The following is an 18,138-nucleotide window of genomic DNA, read 5'->3' as shown; positions in this document are numbered from 1 at the left end:
AGTAGCGGGAACTGCACCTTTAATCTGTATCAATTTTTGGAGTCATCCGTGTTTTTTAAGTGATTAAAATGAACAAGACCTGAGCTTTAGTGAAGATTTATACTTTTCATCTTTATGAATCACAGGTAATACTGTAATTATTTGTTGACTGACAATTCATTGAAATTCAAAAACGCTAGTTAATAGAAATGGAATTTGCCTCTTATTTATGTCACCTTCTATTTGCCAGTAAACCTGCTGTGTGCGAGCTTCCGTATATCCAGAGTACCAATATGTATTGTATTTATTTATAAAAAGGTTTTACCAGGACATAATACATTGAGTTACCTCTCGTTTTCTAGTATGTCCTGGGGACAGTGTTATAAAAATACATGGTTACATTAAAAGAACAGGGTTATACAGTAAATTCACAGACATTTCATGGACATAGTTGGAAAATTGGGTACAAGGGATAAAGGGCTGGTGAGTTTCAGATTGAAATAGAGCAGCTTTAACATCAGCAAATGGCTCACACACTTTGGCTGCGCCAAAGGCTGTCCGCTTTTGGGGCAACGCAGATGTACACTGGGGTGGTTGATTTTCAATGCAGCTGTGAACAAAAAGTTCTTTGTGTCCTCTTGGCTCATTAACATTCCAGTGGGTGGAGTTGACGTTCCAAAAAGTACAAGCAAATGTTAACCCTTAGCACGCTGGTCCTGTGCAGAGGGGAGCAGCTCTTGGGGAGCCCCATCAGACTGTCCACCTTTTGACAGCCTATTAACAGCAAAGCACCCAGAAAATAAATAAAGTTGATCTTTTAGAGCCGTATGTTTTTCTTGGTTTTTCAAGCTTCTTTTAACTCTACAAAACTCTTAATCTGCTTGTGACATCAAGCATACACTAAACAGAAACAGCAGAACCAAACAAACTTGTGTTATTTTTCCGGTAAGAGTCCCATAAACATCCTAAGTTCATCTAATCTTGTTTCCAAATGTTTGTGACACAAATAGTAAAGAATCCTATGTTGTATCTTAGGGTAAAAAAGGAACTAGAACAGTGTTTCTTATTGGGTGTTTTCAACCTTTATAATATAATATAAAAAGAACATATCCCCCAGCGTTGGTATATAGAATACTAACAATATCACTGACCGGACATATATATACAGTGTTCGACAAACCTATAAATTTTTACGCCCCAGGCGAGTGGATTTAACATTGTGGCGAGCTCCTATTGGCCCAAGCAGCACACGTGTGGTACTAGGTGGCGAGTAGATTTTTTGGTGATTTGTCGACCACTGTATATATATATATATATTTTCATATAAAGAAGCAAGCACCTTTCTAGGTTTTATATATAGTTTGTTATGTATAAATAATGTTACAATCTTAACACGTTAAAAAAAAAACATTTTACAATGCTTTCATTAAAAACCTATAACAAATAAGAATGTTTTTTTTTTTTTCGTTTAAATTTTTTTGTATTTGTTTTGTTTTCAGTTTCTCTCCATTATTTTCTCTCCATTATTTTCTCTTGCATATTGTAATCACTTTCTAAGCTATTGTAAAATAACCCAGGTACAGATGTAGCAGACGTTATTGCACTTGCTGACGCGCCAGCGGGTGCAATAGTGCAGTAGCACTGCCCCTTTTTTAGCGGCCGTTTAATTTTGAAATGGCGTCTGCTGGCACGTTGTGTTGCGCAGTGCGACGCACACGCATACATGCGCACATCCGCCTACCTACACATACGCCTGTCTACCTGCGTGCGCACGTATACATACATACACGTGTATGGATAGATCTAAGATATCGATTTCTATCTCGGCGTCCTTGCAAGAGCCCCCCTCTTTCTCGCACCCACTTCTCTCACCTCCGTCCAGTGGCGTAACTACGCCGTAAGGGGCCCCTGGGCAACGTCACGTGTCTCTCCCTTGGCAATCTGTTTCATTTCTGCGGGGACGAGAACAAGGCCTCTGTAACCTATTTGGGAGTGTTCATAAAGCCCAGAGTGAGGGTCCTGGCTCCTATCACCGCCCCCTCTTTCCCCCCCCCCCCCCCCCCCGCCCCTTCACCTTTGCTGGGGCCCGAAATGTGCTCGGGCGGTAGTTACGTCACTCCCTCGCTCTCATCCTCTGCCACCTCCATCTCTCAGACCCCCATCAAACGCTCCTCGATGCCCCCACTTCTCCCCCCAGGCTCTAACCCTCCTCCAATACACATAACCATCCTCCCTTCCCCAATAAACATTATAACCCCCAATACACACAACCCCCCTTTCCCCTATACGCAAAATACCCCCCCAATGCACATGTCTCCCCCCCACACTCCAAACATATAAGGACCCACCCACCAAACACACCTTACCTTTTGGGTGGGGGAACCTCCCGCTAGAGGAAGGCTACTCGGGAGCCTGGGCTGCTGCAGCAAGGGGGGAGGGGCCCACCACTGAGGGGAGAGCTGAGATAATTAGGGGCCTGCCTTTCGCTGGATGTTGCACTCAGACCTGATGTCGGGCCCAACATCCGCGCCTGGCTGCTGGGAATCTGTTGCCTTCCAGGCTCAATTTACAGCACCAGCCGGCTGGGCCTGCGACCGTTGTCCCGGCTCTAACCCACCTTCCCTGTCAGCGGATTTCTGATCTATATATCTCATACTTTACAAATATATACTGAATATAAAACATGTTTTAACCTTTAACCATTTTTTTTCTGTGACTTTGTATTCTGTCTCTGGCACGCCAGCCTTTAAAAAGTGTTTTTTTTTTAATATATATATATAACTGTTGCTTTAAGTGAACTTTGGGGCCAAGTATATTGTTTTATGAATTTCTTGTAATAGCCTAATAGTTTTGTGGTTTCTTTGGTAATGTCCCTTTCATACTACAGAAATAATTCTCTTGAGGGATTTGTATCTACCAGCAGCTGCATCATTCACTTATTTTTAGATGAAATGTACAACCACAGGAAGCTCTGCTTTCATGGAAGTAGATCTATTGTGTTCCTTACAAGACCATTTAACAGTGTGTATTTATTTTTAATGTTGAAAGCATGTAGGGTCCTATTTACAAAGCAGCGCTGTGCCACAAGACAGCGCCAGGGGTCTTCAGGAAATGCATCGTTTAGTAAAAATGGGCCAATGAGTCGTATGGCATATTTGCCACTTTGTAATGTGGTATTTGCTTTTCAAAAATAAAGGTCTTTTTCTTCCCCCTTTTTTATTTTTTCCAGCTAAAAAGCAAATGCTAAAATTAGATGAGCCGCATTAGTTTCTACTTATTGCAACTCCAGCAGCTTTAAGCAACAATAATTAGATTATTTTTTTATATAGGTTGTGACCCAATATTGCAGATCAATACTTACATTTTCTGTAAATGTCCGTGTGCATTTTATTGTTGGGACCTTTTTAACGCAGACATTAAAAGGATTTTGTAAATTGGTTATCAGAATTAAATTATGGCCCAGGCGAAAGGGAATCTCATGGTGGTTATTTTTCAAGTCTCGAATTTGTGGTCTGCTTGGCAATTTGCAATAGCAAAATGTTTCCTGCAACTAACAAACAGACTTTAAAACAAAAAAGAAGAAGAAAGGATCAAATGTTATTTAATCTGTAGGTGCATCTGCATGGGATCGTAGTGACATTATGATGCTGCAACATTATTGACTCAACGGGTTGGATTCAAGAGTGCTTTGTATTTGCAGTGCTGTATGGGGTAGTATTTTATTGTAATAGCAGCAGTATTCTATTGCCTGTTTTTGTAAATGAGAGCTGCTTTAACATTGAGGCAAGACTGTCGCTTCTACATACAAAATTATTTCTTTCCCCCCCCTAAAATCTTTACTCTTTTACGTTTGCCGTCAATCTCATTACAGAAATTTATGCATTTCATGGAATGATGAAAGGGGTGGGAACTAGAAAAGCAGCTAGGCTAGAAGAGTACAAGTTAGGCTTCTTTATCGCTTATCATTTTGTAAAGTTGTTGGCAAAGGTCCGGTTTTGTCTCAGTACAGTGTGTATTTCCAAAAAAATCTTCATTATGTTCCATGTCTGTATTCAGATATAACTTTTCATAAGTATCTTTATTCGGACGAAAGCATGCAATAAAAAAATCATACTACATCTAATGCATCATTGATCGATTTTCTGCTTGTTTCTATCGTAGTGTCTAAAAGTACTTTTTATTGTTGTTTTCCAAACAGAGGAGTTGCTATTGTCTCAAGAGAAATCCCCTGGCAATAAAGATGTTGTAGTCAATGTTGGCTATAGCAAAAAGGCTGAAGCAGAGTCTTCAAAGCTTTTCTCTTCAGCAGCTAGCGACAGCAGTCCTGTGATGCGAAAAGGTAACTTGACATACAGCAGAAAAATGCCTAATGCTTCCATTGCCAACAGTTGAACAACATTTTGTGGGCATGTAACTACAGCAGGAAGTACAACAATGGAACTGGTGATCATCAACAGCAGTGATAATACCATTGAAGGAGTTTAGTACAGTAAACAAAAGAAATTAACAAAAGCTCTCAACAAAACAAGTATTTGAGAAACTAATCTAACGCTCCAATCTTGCTTACTTACTCAACATGTTTAGTTTGCATTTATGTCCCTCTAATTTATTTAGGATCATATGTGGATATCATTTGGATACTTGAGTGAAAGTCATGTACAGTAGAAACATTTCAAACGTGCCCACTTTTTTTATTATAAACTTTCCTGGAGCAGATATCAATGGCATATTACCTGGTTATATTTTATTGGGCTGTTTCAGTCCAAAATGTCTGAAAGTTTTTCAAAATGTACATTGTAAAACAAACGTTTTAAAATGTCTTTACCTGATGACATCTCACTAAATTACTGATTTACATAAAAACTGGGCTGGAGCTCTAAGGGTTTTATTTCACAAACGGCTGTTTAAACATGTTAAATTAGGTAGTGCAGTTAGTATATATTGGTTTGTGTTGCTTATTTGTTTTGCAGATTTGTACAGATAAGTGTGACATTTAGACATTGTATACAGATACATACATCTAAACATTGCACTAACATGCAGGATGTTTCAATGAATACTGTAGTTTATATGCTGACGGGATTGCCCTCACAATTGGAAGTAATGCGGTGTGTAAAATAGTGACACAGTTGACAGTGAAAAAAAACCCATGTCCACTGTACTTTAATTTATGAAATTAGATACTATAATTGTATTGGTCCCAAGAAAGGCAAACAAAAAAGATGGTGACTTACCTTTGCCATTTACTGAAGCCAGAAAGAATCATTTTAGTTTGTTTCTGTCTTTGCGTTTTTTTTTTAGAGATGTGGTTTTATTTATTTTTTAATTTTGTCACACAACTATAATCCATGTCAAAAGTGCAGACTCGCTGTGGCTTTCTGCTCCCTCCTATGTACATCCTGTTTAATGTATGGTAATATTCTGGTGACACTTGCAGCTGCTGCCTGACACTTCCAATCTGAGCAATCTTCCCGAGCCTACTATCTAGAATGAATCCTTATCTAAAAAAAATAATAATAATGTACTAAGTTGCATGCTATTTTGCTACCCACGGTTCTAAAGCATCCAAGTCTTTTTGCAAAGAAACTGCATCCTGTCCTGATTTTGCAATCCTGCACAGTTTTGTGTGATCAGCAGCTATATTTTGTCCGCCTCCAAGTCATTAATAAACATGTTAAAGAACAGTGGGATTAACATGGAACCTTGCAAACCTACTGTAGCCCTTCCATTATACCACTCTCTACCTATCCTTCATCAGTTCTCATCCCACCTCCAAATATTGCCACCAAGCACAGATTACTTTATTTTTACACATGAATTTCCACTGACCCTGCCTTTGCAAGGCTTCGGTAGATCACTTTTAATGCATTGCCTTTAAATTAATAATGTTTTTTTACTTCCTAAAATAAGCTAATATGTTCTTATCTCCCATGAAACCATGGCCATTACTCGGCTGAAATGGCTTGTACCCAGGAGAACAAAAGTCCACTGTAGTGTTGTCAGGTAGTTGTAATTGATTGCCCTGAAAGTGGCCCCTGTAGATTTCACACTTACTAACATCCTTGTTCCTCTATGTAAACATTGTAAACTGATTGTACATAGTCACTGTAGCCACCATCTGTTGCCAGCATGTACATAGTCTCTTTATTGTAAAGTACAGTACGTTTCAGATTCTAACACTATCCATTAGATCTACTACGCAACACAACCAGTTCTATGGCCATTGTGATGCTCATTTGCAGGAAGTGGCACCTTCAAGTCCTTTTCAATTCTATCCTCATCATACCACTTTCGTTCCAAGGCCTTATTTACAAGTGTTCTCTATTGATGTTTTTATTGTTTGTTAACATAACTAAACATCATTAACATTATTTTTTCATTTATTTATTTTAAACATAATCCAGATGAGGAAGACGATGGCAAGACTCCAACACAACCACTGTTGAAAAAAGGCAGGCATTCCCCCTCGTTTTATTTACATCCTCTTTTTTTTTTTTTTTTTTTTCTTTTCTTTTTTTTTTTTGTCTTTCATTCTTTTTCACCTTCGTGTCGCCTTTTATGAGCTTGTTTGCTCACAAATGTGTTTTTGTTTTCCTTCACTGGCAAACACATTTCGTTATAGAAGATAAATGAGTTCAAGATAGATTGTAAGAGAGAGGAAATATAACAATAGCATGTCCAGAGACTCTTAAATGTGTGAAATCACTCATCTCCAGATCTACTGTGCTTGAATACCAAACATTAGATACAGTACAAGTTCAGTGCTCTGTGATTTTAGTATTTCATAAAACCTAGTTAAAACCAGCTTTCTGGTTTCTTGTGGGCTTCAGTAAGAGTTATCCATATCATGCACACTAAATGCTGACATTGTTAAATCCATGTGCCTCACTTGCAAAACTTGTTGGAACTTGAACATGAGAAACATTTTTGTCTCTACTGAACTGAAGTATACCTCATAAATCTAAAAGTTGGAGGTCTAGTCGTGTGTGTGGAGATGGAAGAAAAACAATGACAAATTAAAAATGCTCAGTAATTTTACATATACAGTACATGTATACAGATGTAAGGTCTGCTCTCTCTGACCCCCCCCCCCCCCCCCCACCCGACCTTTTATTTTAAAATCCGTTTGTTTCCTGGGAGGTCATCGATGCATTGCTACTGTTTGTGGCTGCAAAAGGGTTCATATGTCACTCAATAATTGCTAGTGCTAAGATTAGAAATGAAAGTACATTTTGTGTGTTTTTAAATCTATTTTATTACTTTAATGCACACCAGATATTATACTGTACAAGTTATGGACAGGGAGTGCCCACAATTGGTCAAGGGCTGGATTTTCTTCCTGAAATGCTGACCACCTGTCTACAACTAAAGTAGCGTTTCTTTGGGTTCTGAAGCATATATACTATAAAACAAATATGAACTGAGAAAAATGTAAGCACTTATATTGTTATCTAGTGTTGACAGACTCTTGCATAGTTTTTACTAATCTCTTCTGCTGGGTTGAGATTATAAGAAAGTGTTTAATTGTTTTAACAAGTCAGAGTTGGCAAGGGCACCTTGACCTAATTATGTTTCTTGCCATTTATTCATGTGCATACATATATATTTAGCCCTTAGTCCAACAACCAGTAATGAACTAAGTGTGATTATTTGCACACACATTTGTGTTTGTGTATATATAAATATATAGGTGTGCACGTGCACATGCACAGTGTTCAGGAAAAAGGGGACCCCTTTTGTTTTTCATGCTCAAAATTGGCATAACAGTAGGTCTGTTCTGTAGATTAACACTATATAAGAAGCACAATGTAGACCGTCAACTGATAACTAAATTGATGTCACTTAATTATATCAACAAGTAGCAGATACACTGCAGTAGGTTCATGTTAATTAAACGAGAAATAAGAGTTCTTCCTTCTTAGCTCGTAAATCTGTTAAACTGTTGTAATCTAATCTGGAACACTAATATATTTGTCTGTGTCTCTCTGTCTGTGTCTCTCTCTGTGTGTGTGTGTGTGTGTGTGTGTGTGTCTGTCTGTCTGTCTGTCTGTCTCTCTCTCTCTCTCTCTGTCCTGGGAGTTAGTCTGTGCTCTGTAGAAAAAGCATACCCTTTTTGTTGACTTTTCACGTTTGAAATGCTTACCAGCATCTCTGGTCAAACTTGAAATGTTAACAAATTGCATATGTGTACCTTGCCATATACATACACATACTGTCACCCTGAACACAGCTTGTGAGGGATGCATACAGCATATTACAATCCCTGATGAAGGTTTGTCTGTGAACCAAAACAATTTTTTTTGTCCTGGACTTCATTTAATACACTTTATGCTCCAAACGAATACCGTGTGCTGTGTCCATTCCTCAGAACCTGTGTTCTGGGAATGTATATTGTCTATTACCTTTTTTGATTCCTGCGCACACGCCACTTATATTCTGTTGTGTTGACAAATAAAAGATTTGATTACACACGTTATCTGGGAAGCTGCTTTAAGCAACTTTTGAGTTACGGAACAAAAGACAAGAAAAAGGTTATGATTAATACATTTAAATTCATACTAAATAAATTAATGTTTTTTTCTGCTTCTATCTCTTTATTATCTGATAAACAGACTTCTGATTTAAAAACATTTTTTTCCTGTAATTTTTTGGACCTGCAGATTCCAAAGGTCAAAGAGTTCCTCTAAACACTGCAGACCAAAGACTGCTCGATGCTAGTTTACAGTTCCAGAAGAAGCAGGGCAAAAGCACTGTTGATGTATGGTGGCTCTTTGATGATGGAGGTAAGACAGTTGAAAGTGTATCTGACACTCTTAAAGCAACTACTAGGCTAAGTTCAATTTCGGAACTAGAACGTGACCCGTTCATACTTCTCTACTCCTGAACAAACAAAGCTGCAATCATTCATCCCAAATGAGCAATCCAAGCGGGGTTTTACCCCTACATTTTTTAATACAGGGGGTCTCCGGAGTTGAACCCCATTAATTTCAGCTGTGGGGGGACCCCTTGCTTCCATATATACTTGCCTCCGAAGGGGGTGCTGGTATCTTCTGCAGTTTAAAGCCCCCGAAGCCGCATTAGAGGACGTTGAGTCTTTCCATTGGCCCGCAGGGCCCGGGAGCTTTGAAAAGCAGTCATAATGTGAACCTTGGAGTGACTACCGGCACCCCCTACGGAGGTAAGTACCTCCGGAAGCAGGGGGTCCCTGGAGCTGAAATGAATGGGGTTTAGCTCTGGAGACCCTCTATTCAATCCTGTATTAAAAACTGGAGTTGTTTTTCAATTTCATATGAATTATCCGAGTACCACAAGGGTCAGTTAGATGCTGCCCCCCTGTGGCACTTGGAAGGTTTATGTTGATGTCAAAGTGAACTGTGATGTGAACTTACAAAGTTATCAGTGCTGGGCCTATACAGTAAGTGTTGGTGTCCTATTACCCATCGGCAGCCTGCTTTAGAGAAGGGGTGCGCAAACTTTTCCCCGTGCGCACCCCTGCCTGCTCTCCTCGGCGCCTTGCACACCCCGCCCCGCCTGCACGGCCCTGGCGTCAAATGATGCGTGGGGTAATGTGACCATGGTGACATGACCCCGTGGCATCATTTGGCGCCGGGTTACCATAACGATCCGTCGCTGGAAGTGATGTGTATTATAGAGGCCTCGTGCGGTCCCCCGGCATTTAATTTAAATGCCTGGAGGGAGAGCGCGTGACCTCAATAACTGCTGCACCCCCCACAGGGGGGCGCTTTAGAGTATATTTTTTTTCAAATATTGTAGCCATTAAAACTGTATTTTTGCTGCACCTTCACTGCTCGAGTTAGCTACGATTGTAGATGCTGCACACTTTGGTCCTTATTATTCAACATGCTGTGAAGCCATCTTCTCCTTGCACAGCAATATTTCAGCTGAATCTTCCAATCGAATGGAGCTGAAATCTTCCTACTCAAGGGACTGGTGTTGTAAGCATCAAATATGTTCATTTTGACACCGTGTAGATTTAAGTTTCTACTTTAATGTGATTAGCAGAGGAGTAACTTCATTCATTTTAAGATTATCTGAAAATATGATTGACAGCCAAGAGTAACTGGGCTTCCTAATACCACCTGTGGCTACTTATTTGCATGTGCTCGATTTTTCTTTTTAACTCCTTTTCAAGATTGATCGGTTAAGTTTGTTTATTACTATTTATCATACAGGTCTGACATTGTTGATCCCATATCTGCTAACAACTAAGAAGAAATGGAAAGATTGCAAGATCAGAGTGTTTATTGGTGGCAAAATCAACAGGATCGACCACGACAGGAGAGCGTAAGTTTTTTTTTTTTGGGGGGGGGGGGGGGGGGTTGGCTGCTTTCCGAATTGCATGGTTCATACATAATCCTGAAGCATTCACCATTCCTAGCTCATGGCATACTGTCCAGAAAAAGCCCAAAGAATGCTGGGCTTTGTAAGAAAAAACGTATTTGCTGCATTAAGCCGTGTGATAATACCACCGCCTAGATTGCTATTAATACCTTACACCGAGCACAGTATTCAACTGTATGGCCTCTATTTGCTAAACAGTCTCCTGCCACACGACATCTTCCAATGCTAGCAGTCACCTTTGAGCCCCTTGACCTGAATGAGCTGTAAGGTGTCTTCCAGTGACGGAAAAGCCTGCTTACTCTATATGGCCTTATATCTACAGAATTACCTAAATAAAAATGCGGCACAAAGTAGAGCTACTAAAATGGTGCATGGTATGCATAATAAAACGTATCGGGAGGGACTAACGGTCTGCAGGTTGCACAGTCTGGACAAGGGGGATATTTTAGAAACTTTCAAATACATTGAATATATTCAATAATTCTATTCTGTATTTTTGTTTTTCCAGAAGTAAGTGCTAGGAGAATAGGTCATGCTTTGAAAGTGACAGATAGTAGGCTTAAAGAATACATAAGCGACTGACATTCTTCTTTTGTGAAGGAATAGTCAATGCATTCAACAGTTGTTTTTAGTGGTAGCATATACAGTAAAGCATTAAAATATATTTCTGAATAAACACAAGTATAGCCTTAATATACGGAGAAAAGCCTGGTATCGGATGCGATCTAAAACTTCACAGCAGCTTAGGAAAAACAGCAGACTAAGTAAGACAGTTTGTCCTTATCTGCCAGTATTTATGTGGGTATGAACCATCACGTTGGAATTAACGTTTGGGAAGTGTGGGAATTGTACTACTGTTTATTAAGACATGGCTCCATACCAGCTTAAACACTTATTACCAAATGATCACCTTGTGGAAGAATACATAAAAATAGGACTTAAAAGGTTATCCAATTAAGCCTGAGCCTCTGAAGTATTTGTACCATGAAATTTAATATTTTCTTTAGCTGTCAAATTATTTTTAACAGATTGGCACATTTTTGTAACTAGGTTTAAGTAAGCCATCATTTCTACATTCAAAGAGATGCCAGGTCCATCTTGCTTTAAGTTGCCTCTTTCTCATAGCTGGTAGCACAGATTAAGCAAATTTGCTGAGGCCAGAAGGTAATGGTGCGTGTGATCTGAAAAGCAGATTATTTTGATTGGTGGATTGGCTTACAGTAAAATTGTGCACTCGAGCTATAAAAAATAAACGCACTTTCTGCGTTGGCTTCTAGAACGGCTCAGGCTAGTTTTCTTTTTCCCCCTTATGTTACCACTGTAGTAACTCGCCAACAGCTCCGCAGACCAGGAGTCGAAGCTTGCACCTGACCGTGATATAGATTTCACTATGCTCATTACATTTGTTTTAAAGTGGTATTGCATATTATGAAGTATATAACATGTGCACGAACATGATTACTAGCAAGGATTAGGTCAGTGTAGAGAAATGTTGATTTTTACATATGCTCTAACTGTTTAGTAGGAGGATGGAAGAATATCCATTTGTGCAAGTGACACAGAAAGAGATAAATATTCTATTATCTGAAGTAGTGGTTTCCGGGGTTTAATTTCATCTTGTTCACGCAGTATGTAATCATATTTTACAATTATATCACCCTGTTAATAATTAGACGGCGTTCCAATAGAAACATTTTATATAGAGCTGGCAGGATCCAGGCCGTGCAAGTAAATAGAACAACGCAGGTGCAATTAATACCTGGCAAAAAAGCCTAGTCTAATAGATGTGTACGTGAGGCACAGAAAGCTGATCATACTTGGACGACCAGCAGTGCTGACAACGGACCAAAAGCAAGCGCTTTGTCATTGACTTAGCCTGGAGTACAGGAATACTTGTTGGGCAGAAAGTTGCCTTGTGGACAGCTCCTACAATATCCCAAGGCCGTGGAAGTGCTTAAGGCTTTGGTCCTGCTGCGTCCGGCTACGCGGCAGCGGGTCACCAGCTCCTTTCCTCCAGTCTGAAGGTCCCCGCTGGTTCGTTCAGACATGGCTTACTGCGTGCTGTGACACGTCAGCCGCCGATGCTGCAAGCTTCTGGTGATCAGAAGCGCTGACGCGTCATGTGGTGCAGCAGTCAGCCAATGAGGAGGGAAGGGAGGCGGCTATGGGGAGGGAGGCGGCTGCCCTGTCTGTGCAGCCGTGCATAACGCCGCCCCTCACCCCCCCTCTTCTGGTGACCGTTTCGCAGGCTGCCCCTGCTCCGGGATCGCGGTGCGGTGAATTGCACGCGCCGCCGGCAAGCAAGGCAGCTGTGCGGACGCGTGCAGCGGGGCCTTAGCCTAAGACAACAACAGTGTTTGAAAGTCTAGAATGTTTAAGATTTGACATTATCTTTGCAGGATGGCGACATTGCTCAGCAAATTCCGAATAGACTTCTCGGATATTGTGGTTCTTGGTGATATCAACACAAAGCCAAAGAAAGAAAAGTAAGTGTTTTTAAATATAAAGAGCGGCACAGACTGTGTGCAGTAGAAGTTACATAATTTTCTATATATATATATATATATATATATATATATATATATAAATAATTGTTTTAATTTTTTTTACCGTTTTCTTTCTCAGGTTAATGTTTTCTCATTGTCTGTGTTATTGTCCATGTGTTGAAATGATGCTCTAAAAGGTCACTGGTGTCTAATGGAAATTGTGGTTAACACCTTTTTCATGGGGAGAAATCATTCTGCTCACCCACGCGTACAATGCACATTCTTATTAAATGGGTGTGGTGGCTCTTAAATTGTGCCCACTTTCTGCAAGTTGTTACGTGCTCAAAACCCAAAACAGGAATGTGCAGCATGATAAAGCATGATTGAATTTTTGAATGCAGCTCTTGATGATGACTTCTGTTTTAGTCGGTTGTAATTCCACATTTTTTTTTTACTTTGCCTAAAAATCAAACTCCAGAAGTTATTACATGTCTTGCAGTATCATGCTACCATTAAATATGGTAGTTGGGGTAAACATCTGTTTTGCAACACCATTAGAATTATTTATAGCTGCAGTTCTGTGTGTGTGTTTGTCTTTCAATATGTTAACCCTCTTTGTGTCAGAGGGAGCTGCATGGTTTGTACATGTTTGTGTATTTAAATATTGAATAGCTGTGCTTAGGTGAATTTTGTTACTGGATATATTATGACACATCATTTACACTTTATATTAACTTTTCTCTGACACGTGCACGGGAAGTACATAATCCATAATCCCACAGACAAAGTATATATATATATATATATATATATATATATATATATATATATATTTTTTGTCCTGTCCCACTGCTTCGTCAAGGATGCCTTAATTGTATTTAATTACTACAGCAGGTTCTCAAGAGGTAACGTAGGTAGTCTTTACACTTCTGAATACTGAACAGTATTGTTAAAACTATTCAAAAGAGCTTTTACATAAATTAACTGTAATTTATTTTAGCAACTAAACATAATTAAACATTAATCGTGGTAGCGTTCAATATAAACAAGCTTATTACAAAATAACTTCAAAGGTAAAGCATGTGGAGAACTTGCCAAGTGTGATAATAATAAGCAATCATTTAAAACTCTTAACAGTAGAGGATATGTAATTGTGTAGTACAAATCTGTTTGGAAATTAAATGATTTCCATGGATTCTGACAAAACTAAATGAGTTTTGCCTTTACATATTTATGTCTGCTAAATCTTTCTACACAATCTATTACAGGAGGCTGACATGTAAGGTAATAATAAAATAAAAAAATGGGCCATAAAGACACATTTCACATTTTGTGTAACAGTATGGGCATAAGTAGTCCTGACCTCAGATCTTAATCACCTTTTAGCCAGAGATTGTGACGGAAAGTAATTTAACAAGGTCACACTGATCTTGTACTGGTCTTTCTAAGTTTTTTTCCTTGCCTTTTGCTTTATGTATTTTCAGGAGACAAATGAGGAATGAAAATAAATCAATGTTTTTTTGTTTAAAAAAAATCAAATTAAAAACCAACCAGTATTTTTGAGCAATGCTGCATAAGCACTGGCTGCAGCAGAGTATGAGGCCATATGCAATAGATTTTTTTAAATTAATTTATTTCTGATTCTTTATCTTTCAGTGTTGCAGCTTTTGACGAGATGATTGAGCCCTTCAGACTTCGTGAGGATGAGAAAGAACAAGATGTAGCAGACAAAATGAAAGAAGAAGAACCCTGGAGAATCACCGATAACGAGATAGAACTTTATAAAGCAAAGGTATGTCGCTCACTTGGATCCGTTTGTTCCAATCCCACCTGTTTCACCTTTACGTGAAACACTCTTTTACCTGTTTATTTAGTGGAAACAAGATAGCCACAGTGTGCTTCATTTTAACATGTGGGGTGTATTTGAAGTTCGATTTACTCTCCGAACATCTTGTAAAATGCAAGGGCTCCCCTTTTTCCTTTAGGCACATTTACTTTGCTTCACTGTGAAATGATCCAGTAGTAGTTTTCTATTTGTCTGCATACAGATGTAAAAAGTAATATATAGACACTATTTCATGAATGACTGCTGCCGCATATTTTTAGCTCCAATATGTGTTGCAAAGTCCGACAGTAATTTGCAAACGTTTTAGATAAAAGCAGCAATGCTACTGAGTTTACCTTTATCTTTACACTGGAGAACCCTTGGTTCAAGTCCTGGGCTGAACCCAGTTACAGTTTCAAAATCCCCCAACCCCCACCCCCCTCACCCACCTGTTCACTAGATACTTACTGGTGTAATTAGTGTTGTTACTTTACGAATATGTAAATGGCCTTTCAATAGGAAGCGGCAACAAATGACATTGCATATTCCTATTAACCCTAGAGATTTGGTGGTCATTTTTTTCCCCTGGAGGGAGCTTTAACACCAGTGAGTATTCTGGAAAACAGGGCGGTTCTTGACACTAAAGAAAAAAAAGGTCGGTTCAGCTCCAGGTGACCCCCGTGGTTCGTATCCTTAAATTGGACAAAAAAAGAGAGCCGGTGGGATGGCTGCTTTTACCATGGATAATTATGGTAGGGAAACCTAAGGATAAGAATTGAAAGGCTTTCACGGGTCTAATTTTTGTTATACTGGTTTAATTGACCTGCATTTTATAACATTATAATAGGTTCATGTACTCCGACTGAGTGACACGAAAATGTAGTGAAAGAATTGATTGTGATTTTGTGCAGCTATATGGGACAGAACAATACGGTCTCTTTCAAAATGACTTGCCTTCTTTTTTTCTGCTTTGAATTAGACACACCGCCAGATCCGATTAAACGAGTTGTTGAAAGAGCACTCCAGCACAGCTAATGTCATTGTCATGTAAGTTTAAATCAATATGTTCCACAAGCTACACTGTAGGTCATTTGGAGACCGCTGTGCAGTCGCAGCTCTAATCATCTCTGCTACAAACTGCTATGTAGAAAGAAAGCTGTTCACGGTTGCGAAGGAAATACGACGGAGATCGCACGTTATATCCAAACGTTGATGAAATCTGCCGGTGTCTAGAGGCAAACAAATTAGAAACATTGGCCCAGATCCACAAGAGGGTGCTGAGCTTTAGCACGCCTTTACTCCCATTCATAGGTTTCTACTGTTGTATTTTATTTGCAAGTCACCAACAAACTCCGCAGCTGGGCCCAGTACGCACCTTCCCGCTGAAGGTGCAGGCGTGCCGTACTGGCAAGTTTTTTAAACTCAATGAAATTGAGTTTAGAACTTGCAAGTGAGGCATGGCCACACCCCCGCCGGTGGTTCACCCAATGAGGGTGAACCAGCCGCGTGAGGTCATGGCCACGCCCCCACAACGCCCCTCCCGTTGCAATCTCCCTGAAGACCGCAGATCGCGGTTAGTGCTGTGCACGCACCGGACATCCCCACCTCCTACCCCCCCGCCCCCACGTGCCACAGTGCTGACTGTGACCGCAGCCTTGGGTAATTATATTTCATTAAAGGTACTAAATTCTGCATGTATTAAGAAAAAAAAAAAAAAAAGGGCCTCCACAAATGCTGCTTTAAGGTAGGGAAATTACCATCCTTATAATTGTCCCACTTCCACACATTATTATTATTTATTTATTTTTTTAACTATTTATCTCTGTTTCTCCAAAACATTTCACTTGTTACCTGTTTTTTAATTGTAGGAGCCTCCCAGTTGCAAGAAAGGGTGCAGTGTCCAGTGCTCTTTACATGGCTTGGACAGAGGCGCTCTCTAAAGACCTGCCACCCATCCTCCTCGTCCGCGGGAATCATCAGAGTGTCCTTACGTTCTACTCCTAAGCACCCCAAGCCACACAGCCCCGAGGAAACGCTACTTCTGTGGCTGGAATGCAAGTCTCGTCAAATTATCTGCATCCCAGAGTGGCAGAACTTTTTTTCTTTAATTATTCCACAGACTTGAAAGCACACAAAGGAAAGTTATATTTCTCCAGTTGGGAAATCTGCAGTCTTACTGCTTCTGTTACATAACAGGTGGATCTTGGCTTCATAAGGGAGATTCCTATGTATGGGACTCAAATACATGGAAATTCATTTTTCTGCTACTTGAACAGCAGCAATAAAAGTGTGTTTGTTTTTATTTTGACCAGTGAAAGGATTCTAGATTTGTAAAAGCCTTTAGCCTTGAGGTGCCTTTTTGAAATTAACCAAATTTCATCCATACTCCTTTTTTTATAAACTTGTATAGAATGTTCAATCTGCCTTCAACTAGGACTTTAGATCAAACCCTTTAGTTTCTAGTCACTTCCACCCTGATGATAAAACTTATGCTGCTTTTCTGTCTTCCATCAAACGATTCACACTTGTGTCCTAAATGTTTTGTTTTGTTTGTTAGATAATACACAGGGTTGAACAATGAACAAGTTGGTTCTTTCAATAATAATAAAAAAAAAACAATTAATCAATTTGGTGTATTTGAACAGTAAAAACTGTTTTTTTTTTAATGCAAACGGTAAAAAATACTAAACTGGAAAGCCCTCTATTTTTTTATTTATTTTTTACCCAAATGCATGATATTCCACACCGCACTGTAGCGTTTAATATGAACAAAATCTTACTTATGCAATTGCCATGAGATGTTAATAAAGCACTATCTTCTTTCAATCACACAACACAAAATATTAGATGGGGTTTGAATTTTAATTATGTAATTTATTTAATCTTATACACAAGAAATTCTAAAAAGATACTTCTTGACCCAATATTCAGAGGTCATTCATATATACAGTATATATTAAAAAAATGGTCAGAATATTCTCAAATTATTTTGTAATCTATATGATTATATTAATAAACGCAGGTTGCGTCCTGCCTGGCCATCAAATGCTAATCCAAAAATAATAATTTCTCTAGTGGTGTTGATTAAATGGTTGTAGGGACCAGCTGTCGAAAGCTGGTGAATGGGAGGAATAGAATTGTAAAGTAGCAGATACTTCTACCATAAAATGACTCAGGTTTAGTCACCCATATAGACATAGGTGGTAAATTAAGTTGATAATGAACGATGTTGTTCGTTTTTTTTTGTTTTAGCTGCTTTTCAGTGAAATGTGGCTGTGTTTAAAGGCATGTGAACCTTCTAGTGAAACAGTGAACCGTTGCACACAAGTCCTAATTGTACTTGCACTGTTCACGGTGTTCCTTCGTGTAAATTAATTTTCTAATCATCATCCTAATATACTTAATTGCAAAATGCCCCAACGAATTGTTGAAGCTTTCTTACATTATTTATCTTTTCGTCATAGGAATCACTGCAACCTGATATCC

At 39.2% G+C, this 18,138-nt stretch overlaps 1 protein-coding gene across 4 annotated transcripts in view; it reads left to right on the top strand.

Moving 5' to 3' along the window:
* Positions 1-17,342, top strand: part of SLC12A2 (solute carrier family 12 member 2) — a 111,252-nt gene extending 93,910 nt beyond the window's left edge. For 3 of the 4 annotated variants that reach the window (XM_075600261.1, XM_075600270.1, XM_075600251.1), the window contains 8 exons: positions 4,178-4,318; positions 6,384-6,431; positions 8,640-8,762; positions 10,173-10,284; positions 12,741-12,827; positions 14,484-14,619; positions 15,632-15,699; positions 16,521-17,342. In XM_075600261.1, coding sequence (XP_075456376.1) covers positions 4,178-4,318; positions 6,384-6,431; positions 8,640-8,762; positions 10,173-10,284; positions 12,741-12,827; positions 14,484-14,619; positions 15,632-15,699; positions 16,521-16,656 — 851 coding nt within the window. In that variant the 3' untranslated portion in view covers positions 16,657-17,342. The remainder of the gene's footprint in view (positions 1-4,177; positions 4,319-6,383; positions 6,432-8,639; positions 8,763-10,172; positions 10,285-12,740; positions 12,828-14,483; positions 14,620-15,631; positions 15,700-16,520) is intronic. The other variant, XM_075600279.1, reaches the window with a different exon arrangement.
* The last annotated feature ends 796 nt before the right edge of the window (positions 17,343-18,138 follow it).

The sequence above is a fragment of the Ascaphus truei genome, chromosome 1, assembly GCF_040206685.1.
Source record: "Ascaphus truei isolate aAscTru1 chromosome 1, aAscTru1.hap1, whole genome shotgun sequence".
Taxonomy (NCBI): domain Eukaryota; kingdom Metazoa; phylum Chordata; class Amphibia; order Anura; family Ascaphidae; genus Ascaphus; species Ascaphus truei.
This window is presented reverse-complemented; position numbering and strand designations above follow the sequence as displayed.